Source organism: Dama dama, chromosome 16, assembly GCF_033118175.1.
Source record: "Dama dama isolate Ldn47 chromosome 16, ASM3311817v1, whole genome shotgun sequence".
NCBI lineage: Eukaryota > Metazoa > Chordata > Mammalia > Artiodactyla > Cervidae > Dama > Dama dama.
Window position 1 is genome coordinate 2840856 of NC_083696.1, and position 17820 is coordinate 2858675.

Sequence of the window (17820 nt, forward strand, 5' to 3'; positions counted from 1 at the left end):
ATTAAGAAACTGGGAGATGTCACTTATAGCTGGAAAAATCAGAGATGATTTCATCGAGGAGATAGTTTTTGACCTCAGTTTTGAAGGAAGGAAAGGATTTAGACATATGGAAGTGGAAAAGGTGCAAAAGAATGCTACAGAGCAGAAAGCAGCAAGATTAACACCTCAGAGATGTTCTTACACAGGATGTAAGCTGAGGGGGGTGGGGCAGAAGAGGTACATCTGGTAAGCCCTGCTGGGGTCAGGTCCCAGATGGGCCAGGCGCAGATTTGGAATTCATTCACAAAGCACTTTTCAAGCAAATGAAAGATCAGCCCTGCCTGCCAGCAGTGGTAGAATGGGTGGATGGATATAAGCAGGTGGAGAGCCAGGGCAGAGTGAAAGCTGGGGAGACCGGGGCGACTGCCGAGAGGAAGGAAAGTAGTGAGAAGGGTGATCTGCTCAAGGAGAGCGATGTTTCTGTGCAGAGCTGTCTAGAAAGTTTATGATTTTTTGCTCTAATGCATGTACGCAAATCGAAAGGCAGTTTGTGTTTCTAGGTTGAATTTAGGGAATTGCTCAGTCCCAGGGTTCCTTCTTTGGCCCATACCCTCGCCGTGAGCTTGCGGTTCTTCCTTTGTTGCCAGCTGCAGTTGAATCTGCTTTCCTCGGCCTCCGTAGCTGCCACCACCCGCTGTATCCCCTGGGGTTTTTATTCCCCACAAGCCTTGCTGCTGAGTGTCAAGCAGTGTCCCCATACCCATGTTCTTTCTGTGTTGCTAAAAATAAATCCAAGGGCCCTTTACCTTTGAAGATTTTTGAAAACTATTCATCTTTATAGAGAGCCCTGTGGCAGTAGCAAATATAATAGATACGGGGAAGTTGAGCGCTTATATAACTAACAAGCTTTCCACAAACAGGGTTCAAATGTAGACATACCTCTTTTATTTTTCCAGTTAATTACTCTGACACTCATATGCCTCAGTAGCACAAACCCGCTTTTTGAGTCAGTCCGTTCCCCAACAGTTAATGACTAACTTTCCAGTAGCTCGAGGAGTTAGTCTTCCTCTAATGCTGAGTATCAGGGGGATGTGATTCTGATCAGTTCACTGATGTTGTTTCTCACTCATATATTGAATTTTGGGGTTGAGGCCTAGCCCTGCACAACCTGACGTGGACAGTGATGCTTGGTCACTACTGGGGCTTGATTTTCCTGGTCCAGGAGAATTGGCAGCAACAGTTCTCTGAGGGAAGATGAACCCACTCCCTTGGTTCCAAGTTCCTTCAACGATGTTCTAAACTGGGGCTTTAAAGTTACAGAAATTTAACAGTTGACACCTTTAGTCTATATGTGCAGTTCCATCCAGTGTACAAGCCAGTTCTAAGACTACTGGTTGAGGACATTTTGTAACATCTTTTCCCTGACAAATCCCAAACCTCCCTCCTTCACCAGTACAAAAGGTCTTGTTAAACACCTCTCTCAGACAGTGGGACTTGTTCACTCTAAACTTACTAAGGGAACCGTACTTAAATGATTCTGCTCCCACCAGTAGGATCTGGTCAAAGGTTATTTTCAAGCAAATAACTTCTGCCCAAATGGCAAAGCATTTGCTAACTTCTCTTGCAAAAAAGAAAAAAATCCACGTATTTAATCTCTAGTTCAACATCTCTCTGATAGGACATTTTACTACACTTAAAAAGTTTAAAAAATGTTATAAACACGTAGCATTTTTCTGGGCCATACTTTGACTTCTGAGATGAAACTAGCACACAACACAACTTGGAAAATACTACTGACATTATTGTTGTTCAGTCGCTCTGTTGGGTCTAACTCTTTGAGACCCCATGGACTGTATGTAGCCCACCAGGTTCCTCTGTCCATGGAATTTCCCAATTAAGAATATTGAAGTCGGTTGCCATTTCCTACTCCAGGGGATCTTCCCAACCCAGGGATTGAACCTGCATCTCCTACATTGGCAGGCAGATTCTTCTACCACCGAGTCACATGATTACTACCACCATCAGCCCCAGAATGTACAGCATTAACATTTATTGACAGTTCACTATGTGCCAAGCTAAGTGCTTTATATGTACTGTCTTGTAAGGATAAATAACAACTGACTGAAGTGGAGTTATTCTCATTTTACAGATGAAGACACTGAGAGATGAGTGATTTGCCCCCCTAACAGGCGACCAGTGAGTGTCAGAAAAGGGCTCCAACCAGCACCTGTCTGCCTGTGCTGCCGTCAGTACAGCTGTAGCCAGGGGCTGGCTAGCTGAATGGCTGAGCCTCTGCCTCTTTCCCAAATAAGCATGATAACTGTCCTGGGGTGAGCTACTGTAGACACAGACTCCTAGCATGAAAAGTTATCATTTGAGTGGTAAAGATAACATTATTAGTAGTAAGTCATGTGAGTATCCTGTCCTCCCTGATATGATAAAATGAGGAGGGCATGTTGCCTCTGTGATATCCGTACCCCAAATTCATAACCTCAGTCTAATGCTGACAAGATAACAGACAAATCCAAACTGAGGGACATTTTACAAAATACCTGACCAGTACTCTTCAAAAGCTTCAAGGTAGTAAAAGACAAGGAAAGACCAAGAAACTATCAGACTGGAAGAGGCCAGGGAGATGAGCAAATGTAAGGTGATATCCTGGATTGGACCCTGGAACAGAAAAAGAACCTTGGCATAAAAATTAGAAGAATCTGACAAAATCTATAGTTAGTAGTGATACAGCGATGTTATTTTTCAGTTTTTATGAATATACCATGGTTATATGAGAAATTCACATGAGGATAAATAGTACATGAGAGCCCTCTGTACTACCTTTACAACTTTTCTTTATTATTATTTCAAAATAAAAAGTTAATAGAATAGTTATTTGAAACAGTCCATCAAGGGAATATGGATAGTATTACTGTCTTATCATGAGGGAAGAACTGGTCCTGGTGACAATTCTTAGCCTTTAGGTTCAGAAGAAGAATCAGGATAAGGAAATAAACTTATTGTGAAAATCTGCCATTTTAGATGTATGACCTTCTGGTTAGAATATACAATCAAATTCATAGCCTATTTTAATGTTTTAAATATCTTTTTTCTCTAAAGTTTTTAAAAGAAGAACTTCCTAGTAGACTTGGGCTGAAATAGAAGGACATTTTTTCCCAAAGAGGAGGCCTGTCTTCCTATGTCCCTTGAAGGAAAATTAAATCAGCGTGACTTTTTCCATCTCAGATCTTTTTTTTTCATAGCAGGAAATATGTTTCCTATAGGGTAGAGAGAAACATGGGACTACTCTTTTTTTTTTCTCTTTGGATTTGATTTCCACTCAAAATATCTAAATTCCTCAATCTCAGAGAGAGATGTGGACTTGAAGTCTCTGTAGATTTCCTTTAAAGAGGAGTGTGAGTGCTTCAGCCATGATTATTTTGACATTCAAAGTGTATGGGACTAGTTTAAAATTATTCCCATAAAAATTTCATTATTATTAAAGTCACTATCATGATTTTTTATTTATTAAGTTAATTCTCTGGTATGATATATTCCATGAATTTCAATAATTTGAGATTTTCGAGTTTCTTCCTGTGTTAATAAACTTAGTAGGTTTCTGGGGAATAAAGTCATTTGCAAACAATAGTATTCTTTTCTCTTGTACATTTTCTCATTTCATTCTAACAACAACCCTGAGGGGTAGGTAACAATTATTATCCCCCAAATTATAGATGAAAAGTAGTATTTGAAAGTTCCAAGAGAAGCCCAAAGCTGGATATCTATTAATTACCAGAGTGAGAAGGCGTCATTTCAGGGTCTTCCGACACCGTATCCCATGTTCTTTCTGTTGCATTAAACTTCCATGGTGTGCAGTTCTGGGTTTAGTCAGGAGTTCTTAACCTAAGAAGGGGAAGTACACAAAATGCAGTGGTGATATGGGTGTTCTTCTGTGGAGAAGATCTGCAACGTCCAGTAGATTCTCAAAGAGACCTGAGATACCATCAAGTTTAAGACGTTTTCTGAACACTCTACAGGAAGAACATAGGCATTCTTCTCACACTGCCAAAAGCAGGGATGAAAATGTGGCTTATGTTATCCATAACAGAATCCCGTCATCTCTTCTGCCCATTCCTAACACATACACTACACTACAACGCCATCTCTTTAATTTTTATTTTTCTTGGTCTTGAGTTGATTTTTTTAAAAGAGTTCTACAGTTAAATAGGATATCCAATAAAACAGATACTATAGATGTTTGAAAGGTTTTTGCAGGGAAATAGTTTTAGCTTTCTTGACTAAGCTGTTCACCTAAGGAAATTACATAATTCAGTAGGAGGATCAGAAGGAAATGAACACCTAATGAACACTGTTAAACCTCTATGCTTGATGTTTTACACATACAATGTCTCTGATTTCTCAGAACAGTTTAGCTATCTAGCTCTTAGAGGCTGTTTCTCAGCCATAGGGCATAACTAATAAGTGGCAGAGCTTAGATTTGAGTCTAGGTCTATCTATTTTCAAGGCTTTCCCCACTGTATAGAAATGTACCCTAAAGTAGAATAAGCAAGATTAGATTTGGCAGTGTGTCAGTAAAAGTGCAGATCTGGGTGTGGGTTAGCATGACTCATCCACCTAGGAACTGGCCCACAGAGACATAAGTCTATTAATAGAAGTCACATCTGGGCACTCTGAAGATAAATATTTCATGCGTTCGTGTGTGCTCAGTCAGGCCGCCCCGTCTGACTCTTTGAGACCCCATGGACTGTAGCCCACCAGGATCCTCTGTCCATGGAATTTCCCAGGCAAGAACACTAAAGCAGGCTGCCATTTCCTACTCCAGGGGATCTTTCTGACCCAGGGATCAAACTCACATCTCCTATGTCTCCTGCATTGGCAGGCTGATTCTTTACCACTGAGCCTCCTGGGAAGCCCAGATATTGCAGAGAAGGAGACAATTTGAAATAATGAGAGTATCTGTAGAGAATCCATATCTATAGAGACTCATTTGAAAGGCAGAAATTAGCACATTAATGAGTATCAAAGCTGTGTCTACCTGACTTTCTGGCAGGCATTTGACATGTTGGAGATCTGAAAACAAGTGTCATGGACCTAGCCATTGAGATGAAAAGTAGGCAGACAGAGCAACTAGGACCAGGAGCCAGGCTTTGAGAAATTAGTTGTAATTCATCTGTGATTCAGTAATTCATCTGTAATTCAGTCATTGAGAACATAGGGGACTGAGGTTCAGTGAACCAGTGAGCAAATGGAATTTAATGACACACAAATCACAGAGATTGATTGCTTATGTCGGAAATGATACCAAATAAAGGGTTCAGCACTAAGCCTCGAAGTGGAAATTAAGTAGCTTTACCAGTCAGGGCTAGGAGTATTAAAAGTATTAATAGGTAGTAAAATAAGAATAATCTTATTAATCTAGTACAGGGGTCCTCTAAGTCAGGTTTCCAGACCAGTATCTGCATAACCTAGGAATTAGAAATGAAAATTCCTGGGGCCAACCCTAGACCCATTGAATCCAAAATTCTGGGATAGGGCCGAGCAGTCTTCCAGATGCATGCTTAGATTTGAGCACTGTTGATCTAGTGGACAATATTGCCCCCTAAAACCTAATATCAACTTATATGTGGGAGAAAACCAGAAGGCATTCTAGCCTCTGTTCTTTGTTTATATGAGAACTGTGTCCATTAAAGAGGCCCTTTTAGCGGAGTCAGAATATTGAGGTTAAGCAAAATAGCATTTTTGTTGAGAGCTAGTACTTATTTTTGGAAATCAGGTATTGCCTAGTAAAGATAATCATGCACAAACTCAATGACCTTGCAGTACCATTCCTTGTTAAGTACCCTAGAGAAATGCATGCTCATGTGTACCAGAAGGGGCATATAAGAAGTTGCACAGAAGCCTTTGGTATCCATAATAACAAATGAAAACAGCCCATGTGTTTAGAAGTATGAATAAATAAATAGGATTATATTTATGTGATGAAATACAGTACAGCGGAGAAAAATGAATGACTATAGCTATACCAATTTACTGTGATGAATTTCAAAACATAATATTCTATGGATCAAGAAAAAAGTGAATTGAAGAGTACTTAATTATTTTCATTAACAAAGTTTAAGAGCAGGCAAAACTACGTGATAAATGATTTATTAATACATACAGAGATGGTAGGGTTTCCCAGATGGCCCTAGTGGTAAAGAACCTGCCTGCCAATACAGGAGACATAAGAGATGTGGGTTCAATCCCTGGGTCAGGAAGATCCTATGGAGGAGGACATGGCAACCCACTCCAGTATTCTTGCCTGGAGAATCCCATGGACAGAGGAGCCTGGTGGGCTACAGTCCAAAGGGTCACAAAGAGACAGACACAACTGAAGTGACTTAGCACGCACACACTCACAGAGATGTTAAAACTCTTAAAAAGCTAAAGAATGATTAAAACTTCATTGCTTCTGGCACAAGAGAAGGACGTGCAGTTGAGGAGGGCTACATCAGGGGCTTCAAATGTCTCCCTAGTGGATATCAAAGTTTTGAATGTATTGTTCTTTAAGTTGTATTATCTTTAAATTTGTCTACTTTTGAATGAATAAAAAATGTAATAATTTAAAAATAAAAATTGAAGAGCTTCCCAAAGTTATATCAGTAAACTTGCTAGGGGGTAAAAAGAAAGCTTTGCAAGGAAACTGGCTGAAATAAGGGCATTTGCAAATAGTGCTAGATACAAGTAGGAAACTATTGCTCCCAAATCTTGGAATCATACTGAGACAGATTGGAAGCAATGTCTCATATCTTGGGCAATTATTTTAAAGTCTCATTCAATTTAGGAGATATTTAAATGACTGATGATTGAGCCAGCAGATCAACATAGAAAGCTTCTTCTAGGAGTTTTTCAAGTCTGTGAAGACGAGCACATTAAATCTTTCTGAATTGCTTTCATATGTACATAGAAGTAACCTAGAATATAGGAGAAAAAGAGAAAAATATTATATTTGTAGGCAGAAGACTTAGGCTCTAAGTCTGATTACTTTCTGGCTGTGTGACCTTGAAAATTGAGTCATTCACATTACTATTTTCTAACAATTGGGAGTGTTGAGAATATTATTATTTTACTATATAAGGAGCTACTACAATTTGGAAGACACTTAAATACGTAAACTGAGACAATTTTTGAAACAAGGATTATTATTCTTATTTTTCAGATGTGGAAATTTAACTTGCCCAATAATCAAACAGCAAGAAACTGACAAAACTGAGGCTAATGAGCGTCATATTGTGAGAACAAAATTAAGTGATGCATAGATAAATGTTGCTCTATGCACTTTATTAATAGCCCTACAGTAGGAATGAAGATTCATATTGTCCCCTGACCACTCCACTCCTTAGAGGGTTCAGAATTCAAAGGCTTAGTTATGTATAAAGGACTTGGTCCTCAGTACTGTTAATATCAACATTTTAAGTTAAACAGGTTTATGTTTGCTCATCTGGAAACTAAACCACCACTTCTGCTGTCATTTCTGTGAGAAAATGAGTTCTAAATTCTAAGAACTACAAGTTAATTTTTAGAACACAGCGTGTATACAAACTAAGTATTAATAATTGTCCTTTTACTAAGCAAACCTTTTACAATGGTTACAAGAGACTACAAATGTTAACATATGTGAGAAGCATAAGCTTTTCAAGAACATGGCACTGGGACTTCATGCTTTTTCCCTTTTCAAAATGGCTTTTGAAATGCAGAAATCTCTATCAAATAATGGAGTGATTGTGTGGGTTTGAGAATTCCTATGGCTGTATTTCTTCCATTTTAAAAAAATGAAGGAAATAAGAAATAACTTTCTTAGATTAAGTTTGCTTTCCCAAGTTGTGGCTCTGGAAATATGATACTTTTATTTTTTTTGCCATTAAGTTTTACTTCTGACTTTTCAAATAAACTTTTAAATTTGATTTTGGTAAGATCAGCTATCAGAAATATTTTTACACTTAGGCAATGCCCTTTTTGAGTATTAAGAATTTCTGCCTGAATATGAATTTCCTCTAAACATATTTTAGACTATTTGCCCTCAAAAAAACAAGGAATGTTTAGCATAATAGCCCAATGTTTTCCACAATAAAGCTATCTTTTTTCTTTCTTCCAGAAAAGAAGCTTTGGTCATTGCATAATAGTCTTTTCCATGATTGTAGAAAGACACAGGAACACTAAATGCAAATGCTCTTTTTCCAAATTATTGAATTTCTTTCATAAAAAGGAGAAACTGTTTTTTTATTACCTTTACAAACCATGACTCGAACATGAAATTAAGGATTGTTAATAACTTTTTGTTTTGTTTATTTTCCCATGTGGAAGCTGCTTCTGGTTAGAAAAACTTTCACGAGCTGCCCTTTAATACTACTTTTAATATATTGGGAGAGCTTACAGTAAGAAATTTTCTCTTAATTTCAGATTCTATTTTGGCTAACAGTTTAAGTCTCTTTCTAAACTAAGTGGCTTTTAGTTACTGAAAGAGGCAGAAGAAGAAAATTAATACATTTAATTATTTATCTGTCTCTGTTTCTTGTTCTTTCCGTGTCAGAGTGCCAACATGTAAGCTGTTTGAAAAAGGAGGAAGGAGAAAAAGCAAGGCTTCTGCATAAATTAATTTTCCCTAATTAGAACTATATCTTTATAGTGACTCTATAACTGTTTATTGATAACGTGGTATCTAAAGGTATGCCATCATGTAAGTTATAACTTATAAATCTTAGGAAGAAAACAGATAATGTTTTCGATAATATAAAAAACATCAAGACATTTGGCAATTTAGTAAAAATTAGATCAATTTAGCTGGCTGGTAACAAAGCATATCAGGTCTCTCTGGCTTTGGTCCCACTTAATGTAGGATTTTGCTGATTCTCAATTTTTAAATTTTCTTTCCAAAAACCGTTTCTACCATGTGTTCATAATGTTCTCTCTTTTCCGAGCCACATTTTGGCTCCAAACTAGTAGTTACCCCATAAAGTCTTGCCATTTTTCTAGGTTTGTTAACAGAATTTTAAAAGTAAATAAACTTGTCTGTCTTTGCCTACTCGAGATTCTCACTGATTCTCTTTACAATTCACAGAAAAAAATTAAAGATTTAGGACCCATTGTCTTCATCTTCATCATTCTTTCATTTTTTTAAGTACTGATTATGTGCCAAACACTGGGCTAAGTACCCTGCATCTGTGATCTTTAACCCTAACAATAACTCTACAGAGGTTGGTCTAATTATCTTCATCTTACAAATGAGAATACTGAATCCAAGACAGAAATAAGTACTCAGTGGTGGCTAGTTACTAGCAGAGCTGGAATTTGAACCAAGCTCTCTGTGTCTCCTCAGGCTATGAATTTTCCATAGACTCTGATACCTCCCTTCCTGTGTCCCACCCTTCCTACCCTAGTAAAATAATGGAAATTCTGAAGATTCTCCACCCACTCCTCTTAAACAAAACAGAACCCTTAAAATGATATTTTGGCTAGTACTTGTGTGACATAAATATGTACTATATCTTGAGATGATACATCTTTGAATTTTCTTTTGAAAAATGAATCACTTCATGTCAGAAAATGCATTCTTTGTTTACATTTTGAGAGAGATTTTTTTCAGTGTTTATAATAGTTGTTCACACCTGTGAATGTGAGAAAATCTATGCTAAGCACTGATACCATAAGAAAATCTGATCATCCTGTCTGGGATAATTTAAGAATGCACAGTATATACTTAATAATACTTAGTATAACTTAGTTCTGCAGTGTTTCTGCTTCCTTTATGAATGATTCCATGTTCACCTTTCTGATACAGCTATCCATTCTTCATTAGTTCTTTGTGCTGTGGTGCTAAGTTGCTTTACTCGTGTCTGACTCTGCATCCCTGGGGACTGTAGCCTGCCAGGCGCCTCTGTCCATGGAATTCTCCAGACAAGAATACTGGATTGGGTTGCCATTTCCTCCTCCAGGGGATCTTCCTGACCCAAGATTCAAACCCATGTCTCTTACGTCTCCTACTTTGGTCCGTGGGTTCTTTACCACTAGCACCACTTGAGAAACCCCAATTAGTTCTTTACTAGCAAGTAACTCATGTCTATAAAAGTGATGCCAGATGAGGAAATTCCATCTTAAATTCTTGGTTAGTTGATGTCAGTAGTGTAGATTTCTAACTTTTCAAAATCCAGTTCTGTGCCCTTATTCTCCAGATATGAAGATGTGAGTCTGTTTCCTTCATTTTAAATCTGTGGATAAGCATAAGTGATCTATTAACAGGCTTTTTTTTTTTTTGCTTTTGCTTTTTTCAAAATTTCATTGCATTTATATCATTGACCTTTGCTTCAAAAAGCTTTCAACAGTCTTTAACAGAGGGAGACCATGAAAGGGGGTGTTGTAAAGGCTTTATTCTATAAAAGAAGTCATACAGGGAAAGCTTTATATTTGCTGAGTGATTTAATTCTTATACATGCAGAAGTTGGCCATGGGCCATGAGTAACATGATGGAAAGGCACTACTAGTTGCAGGCTTACAACCAAATTTCCCTACTTCATTTTTTAAAAAGAGAGAGAAAAAAGCACCTCCTCTCTTGTTTTAAAATCTACCCAAGAAAAGTGAGGCATGATATCTAGACTAGTCAATTGCCTTATCAAGATTCATAAAGTCACTTTTTTTAAAAAAAGGTCAAGAACTGAGGAGCATATTCTCCAGGGAGAAAGATGCCTGCTTAAATCAGTCTTCTGAGTGCCTAGAGCAGAAGAATTATGAAGGGAAAGTTCACTTATAGGAATAGCAACTACTTTGGGAACATTGGCTATATTATGCTTATGAGATATTATTAGGTGATTGGGTATTCCAAGGTAATACCTTTTTCTTAGAGACGGTGTATTGGGCAGACACTGTCATTAAGTAGCTGTTTATCCTTCTCTTTACCAAGTAATCTAATATCTATAGAGAAATGGGGAGTAAACATATTTTGATTAACATTTTTAAAGGCTTGGAAACTGGCTAATGAAGTATTGTTAGCCAATCTCCAAAAGGTACATTATATCCTTTATAATTTTCTGACAGTATAGTGAGACTTAGCAGTTGACTGGTTCCTTCTTGTTGAGTCATAATCCTGAACTTCATATTTGATGAATACAGGTTTACTTTGCTAGATCTTTAAGTACCTCAGGGTATTCTTGTGTAAGACTGTATATATGTATGTAGGTAGGGTTTTTTCCCCAGTTGTTTTCTTTTTTTCACAGTTACTTGAGAGACATTCTTGGAAATGTAAATTTCTGTGGCAGTTTTAAAAAGAATAATCATCTTCTCTAGTATGATCGATACAGACTTCAATTAAGATTAACTAAAATCACTGTGGACTCTGGCTGCAGCCATGAAATTAAAAGATGCTTGCTCCTTGGAAGAAAAGCTATGACAAACCAAGATAGTGTGTTGCAAAGCAGAGACATTACTTTGCTGACAAAGGTCTGTGTAGTCAAAGCCATGGTTTTTCCGTTAGTCATGTATGGATGTCAGAGTTGGACCATAAAGAAAGCTGAGCACCAAAGAATTGATGCTTTCGAACTGTGGTGCTGGAGAAGGCTCTTGAGAGTCCCTTGGACAGCAGGGAGATCCAACCAGTCCATCCTAAAGGAAATCAACTATGAATATTCATTGGAAGGACTGATGCTGAAGCTGAAGTTCCAATACTTTGGCTACCTGATGGAAAGAGCTGACTCCTTAGAAAAGACCCTGATGCTGGGATAGATTGAGGGCAAGAGGAGAAGGGGGTGACAGGATGAGATGGTTGATGGTATCACTGACGCAATGGACATGGGTTTGAGCAAATTCCGGGAGATAGTGAAGAATGGGGAATGATGTGCTATAGTTCATGGGGTCACAAAGAGTCGGATACGACTGAGCGACTGAATAACAACAAATACATCAAAATCTGGGCTGTGTCTCTGAGAACCTTGGGACTTTGCTAGGCTGCAGTGTTTTCAAACAGAAAAAACTCTCAGATTTGTTAAGGGAGATCTGAAACTTACTGGCAATGAGAATGGGTTTATTCTGGGCAAGGCAGAAACAGCTCACTGGGGTCAGAACCTAAATAAATGGTGAATTGTGATGCTTGGAATCTACAGAATGAAGCTTGATACCCAAGTGGGTATCAGATTATTTGGCAGGCAAATTTATTGTACAAATTTAGAGTTAAACTGAGGAGAGGGTAGGTAGCATAGTGGGAAAGTCTGAGTTTGTATAAATAAACCTGCCTTTATTAGGTGTGGACAGTAACTTTAACCCTTTGAATTCCCTCAGTAGTAAAATGAGAGTTATGACCACTACCTTGTAGAGTTACTTTGAAGATTAGAAAGAATATGTATTTATTGACATAGGCCCTAAATAAATGATTACTTACTGTTTTTATCATCATTATCACTTCTTTCAGATGTTTCCATTTTACATTTTCTGTAAAATTGTTAGTCAGGAAATTGCATAACCCAATATATAGGCAGCTTTAAGATAGAAATACAGAGTTTGATTGGTAACTTCTCAGGTTATAAGGCTTTAAGATATGTTAAGTATTTATTATTTACATAAGCATGGCTTTCTTTCCTTTCTTGACTGGCTTTGAGTAAAGCCCTAAAAATATACCATGTAGAACTATTTTTTTTTTGGCATACCCTGGGATATTGCAAAGAACCATGGGTTAAGTGGGAGAGAGAAGTGAATTTCAACTATAACTGCTCAAAATAGATTTTTTAGGACAGAAGGCAAAAGCTTCGTTATTTAGCCCAGGGCATGCTGATAAACAGAGAGGCATGTCTCAATTAAAAAAAAAAAAAAAATCTCAGGTTTGTATACTACAAGTAGAATCCACACAGCTGAAAGTTTAGTCCTATTCTGCAAATTTCGACCCAAAGTTCCAATAATGTTCAAATTTAGAACTTTTATTTTTATTACAGAAACAGGAGTATGGGAAGCAGTAGGGGATTACTTTAACTGACATGTGTAAGAGCTGTGTAAGTATTAACAATTTTAGCTTGGGCTCCTGAAGTAGAATGAACATCCCCATAGGGGCTCATTATTAGGAGCTGAGTCTCTAAAATAATTATATTGAGATGCTGTTCTACATTATATTGACTCCCATCCAATATGACTGGTGCCAGAATTCTATTGATATGAATTCTAAAACTTTGATGTCCAGAATGAGCATGTAAAGAAGAGTCACACTGTTGGAAAAAAGGGAAAAGTACTTTAGCTGTTTTGAGAGTCCTAGTAATTAGTGCCAGCCTTTTTCATCTTTCTTTTTCCCTCCCAGTGCTTCACTCTAAAACTCAGTTTGTTTATTGAGCATTTATTTATCAAGCATATATTAATTGTCTACAACAAGCAAGGTACTATACTAGACTCTGAAGATAGCAAGATGGCTAGGATTGGGTCCCTGAACACTGCAAACTTACCGAGTAAGATGTGTGAAATGAAGACAGCTATAGCACACTATTCCTCTGCTCACGCTTGTCTTGACAGTGTTAGTGGCTCAGTTGGGTTCGACTCGACATCTTGAAGATAACTTAAAAAAAAGCTGCATGATACGGACTTAGCTTTAGGCCTTTAACAATCTAACGAGAGTTACATATATGAAAGAATGTAGAAAAATCCATAATTAGGAATAAAATGTACAGTATAGAGAATGTTCTGTCAGGAGGCCAAAAGATCTCTGTTGACCAGTCAGGGAAAAGTCACGGGAAAAGATCAACCTGAAAATAGGAGAATTTTTAAGAGTTGAAGAAGAGGAAAAATATTCTAAGAGAGATGACTATACAATAAATAACAAGAGATAATTGGAAGAAAATCTGACCAAAACTGGTGGGATGTTGAATTTGAATGAGTGATTGGAAGAACATGGAGTTGAGAGAGAAGAGTTGAAAATTAAAACAAAGGTTTAAGTTTCACTGATTGGAGAGAGATGATATCACTGATGTAGTGGGCATCTAAGAAAAGAAAACAGGTTAATAAGAAGAAATGGGACACTAAATAAAATATTTTTCTTACTTTAGATTTTTAGTCATTTTTTTGGAGTTGACAATCAAGCATGTTTATTTGAGTTTAATTCCGAAATGAATAGAGGTCCTCATTACAGTCATATTCACTTAGTTGTGAATTCCGGTTAATTGCCAGAATTGTGTTAATACAGCATTGGCCTAAAGTAGAAAATCATACTGAGTTTCTAGCACATTCATTAAAGTCCTTATTTTTATATTTTTCAGCCAAAAGCTAGACTGAGTGAGACCTGGGTGGTTTTTCTTCTCCAGATTGGGCAGTTTGGATGCTGGGGCAACTGTGGATGGTTTGGGAATGAGATGTAGCTGCAGAGCCAGTCCTATACCCCAGTGCTTTCAGTAACCAAAGATGTTGAAGGGCCAGGCACTTGAACTCTCCATGGTTCCTTTATCATTTATTCTAAACTACCCAAATGCAGAGGATTAAATTGTCAGAAATAATTAGTGTTATTACCATGCTAATTGAATTAATATAGCCATGAAGCTGCTCAACTTATAATTCAAAATAAAAGTCACTCAGTATGTATAGTAACTAGAATCTAGCTGACACTATTTCTGCATTAAGATCATCTATGATGAGATGTTAGGCAACAAAACCTTCAAACTGATTTATTTTGTTCATTGTCTTTGCTTTTATTTGCAGCTCTGGGAAATGTCAGTGCAAAGTGGGTGTCGCCGGTTCTTCATGTGATAGATGCCAAGATGGATATTACGACTTTAGTAAGAACGGCTGCTGGCCCTGCCAGTGCAGTAATCGGTCTGCCACTTGTGACGCCCTCACAGGTACACTTCCCGTACTTTTTTATGTACTTAGTCCATTGTTCTTTTCATTTTGAAGTCCTTCTCTGAGTTAATTCTTCCCAAAGAGTTTATAAGGATCTTTCTCTTCTAAGTAGGATGTAATAGGTCATAGCAAGCCAAACTCCTTCTACAACTATATATATATATAAAATCATATTGGTTGGCGATCCATGGATGCAATGAAAACTATAGGAACTAAAATTCCAGAAAGGGTAGAACTCTTCCTAAGTAAGCTGATGTTCACCAGCCATTTTCCTTCCAAGGACATTTGCTGATTCTGGGCACAGACTAAGGAGCGGGCTTGGTCCAAGTAAAAGGATTCTTCTTGAGGAAAGATACAAGAAGAACTTTTGGCAGTCATTTGGGGCTTCCATTATGAATTAGAAACTAGAGGAGCCCTAAATACAAGGCCAGTTTTCCCACAGGACATTAAATGACTGTGCAGGAGATGGAAGGCTGGCTCAAAAGGTAGAAAGAAATTCCTCAGTCTTATGGTGCTTGGGAGACAAAATCTTTTTAGAAAGAAAGGGCCCGCTACAACATATGACCATCTCTCTGAAGACATTGCCAGATTCAAAAGGTGGATTGCATGGGATTTAGGTTCACATCCATTACTCACATTCTGGATCTGTTGCAGTCTTTCAGGGCTGAGGAGACACATACCTGCTGGGTTCTCAATCCAAAGCCTTAGAAGGCTGTGCCCAAGAAGTAGTGATGAGCCATAAGTGAACTGACTCATACTAAAATTGCCGTTCGTCCTCAGCCTATCTCAATTTCTGATTGAATTAGGGTGGTCCTCTCATTACATCTGCCGAACAGGAAAAGAGGAGTCATCTGTGGTTCTTTTGTGCACTGTGTCTGGCAACTAAAACAGAACAATTCTGAGGTAGGAAATTGTGGCCAATAATAAAGAGAAAAGCAATGGAAGCAGATCCACAGATGACCCAGGTATTAGAGTTATCCTGAAATGGATTTAGAATAACTAAAGTTAATATTTTAAGAAAATAGAGGAGAAAACAGACAAAATAGGTGAAAAGAGACAAAATTTCAAGAGATTTGGAGTAAAAAAAATAATCAAAAGAACAATCTAGAATTGAAAAATACAACATCTGAAATTAATACCTTATTGCATGGACCTAATAGCAGTCTACAGTATGTACTGTGAAGACAAGGTTATATACTGTTATATACAGTGAAGACAAGGTTAGTAGATTCAAATACAGTTCAGTTTGAAATATCCAAACCGCAGCATAGAGAGAAAAAATGCAAAGGAAAGAGCAGAGCGGAAAAGACATATGGGAGACTGCCAGAAGGTCTCACATAAGTGTACTTGAAGGCTCAGAAAGAAAGGAGAGAGATACTGGGACAGAAGCGAGTCTGTCCCAGTCAGAAGCGAATCTGAAAAGATAATGGCCAAGAGTTTTCCAAATTAATGAAAGAGACCAACTCACAGATTCAAACAACTCAGCAAACCCTAGGCAGTATAGGAGCAAAGAAAACCGTGTCTAGGCAAACTTAGTTCAACTGTTAAAAACTAGAAACAATTAACTTCTCTGGTCGTCAGTTTTCCTAAATGTAAGGATTAGAGATGCTTCTTTGGAAATCTTTTTTCCCCCAACAACAAAAATCAGAACAGACTAGTCTGACGAGTAACAAATGTTTTTATGAGATTAAGGTAGCGGAATATTTGAACAGAAAGTACTCTGGGAAAAAAAAATCTGTGTTGAAATCTTATTCTTCATTCTAATCCTCTAGTCTATGGAGAAACGAATTGATTTAGAAGAAATTGTGTTAATTTTTTCGATTACACGATCTAGTCCTTGCCTACTTGCCAGTTCTAGCTTGTGCTATTCTTTTTCTTTCCTGTTCGTGATCCAGTCACACTGGCTTCTATTTCTAAAATATGTTATGTTCCCCTGTCCCAAGGTTCTCGCATATAATCTTTCCTCTGCCTGGAATGGTCTTTCTAATAAACCTGTACCTCCACTCCTGGCCTCGTTGCCTTATTAAACTGTATCCTTCCTTCAGGCCTTCAGTTAAATGTTACTTTCACTAGAAAGCAGTTTATGCTCCAAGCTTAATGACAATTTTCCCAGTTATACACGCTGATATACATTTGTGTTTTTTCACAGCACGTATCACAGTTTGTGATAATGTATTTATTTGTGACTGAGTCGTATATGGTTTGTTCACTACACTGTAAGTTTCATACCAGTTTTGTTCACCATTTTACACATTTAGCTTGGAAATTAGTCCATAGTAAGCATTTACAATAACTTTTTGTTGGATGAATGAACAAATTAATGGGAAAACTTACGGAGGAAAGATGAGTTTCAGTCCTGGATGACAGAAGCGCCTCATCATGTTGAGTTGATTTAAATTGCTCCCTAGTTCATTTGTGGTACCAGGAAGTGGTCTACACTGCTGGTTCTCATTTCTGATTTTCCTCGTGGCAGTGAGGTAGCTCTCTTAAATGTCACGTAAATCCCAACCTGGTTCTGCTCAGGAGATAATTTAAGGCAAAAGAAATTCTTTTCATAGTTATGATTTCTAAAGGCCAGTAATAAGAAATAAATGATGTCTCTGTTTGGAAGTATAATAAAACTCTAACATGAAAGAGTATAGATACTCCATATGACACTGCCAGTTTAATAGAAAATCAGTCTTTCCTTTTGTCTCAAATTTTGAAGACTTTTTTCCCCAGACAGTGTGGTGGTGCACATGATTGCCCTCTGGTGGCCACTTACTGCGTTTTCACAGTCCTTACTCCCACCACGTCCCTCATCTCAATTTATACATCTCTATAAGGTGTAACCTTATATTTTAGATTGAATTAGATTTTTAAAGTGACCTTTTTGTGATAAAATATATTGAGGAAAATATTTTAGAAAGCAATATGTATCCGAAGTCTTAAAAATACTTCCGTGATCAAGTAGTTCTTTTTCCCAGAATCAATATTTAGGAAATAATTAAAAATTCA

The 17820-nt window shown here is 37.5% G+C and overlaps 1 protein-coding gene across 1 annotated transcript in view; it reads left to right on the plus strand.

Annotated features, from left to right (window-relative positions):
- The window catches only part of MEGF9 (multiple EGF like domains 9), a 76843-nt gene that overhangs the window by 44259 nt on the left and 14764 nt on the right, over window positions 1-17820 (plus strand). Inside the window, exon 3 of the mRNA XM_061163292.1 lies at window positions 14683-14822. Within this exon, the coding sequence (XP_061019275.1) occupies window positions 14683-14822 (140 nt within the window). The remainder of the gene's footprint in view (window positions 1-14682; window positions 14823-17820) is intronic.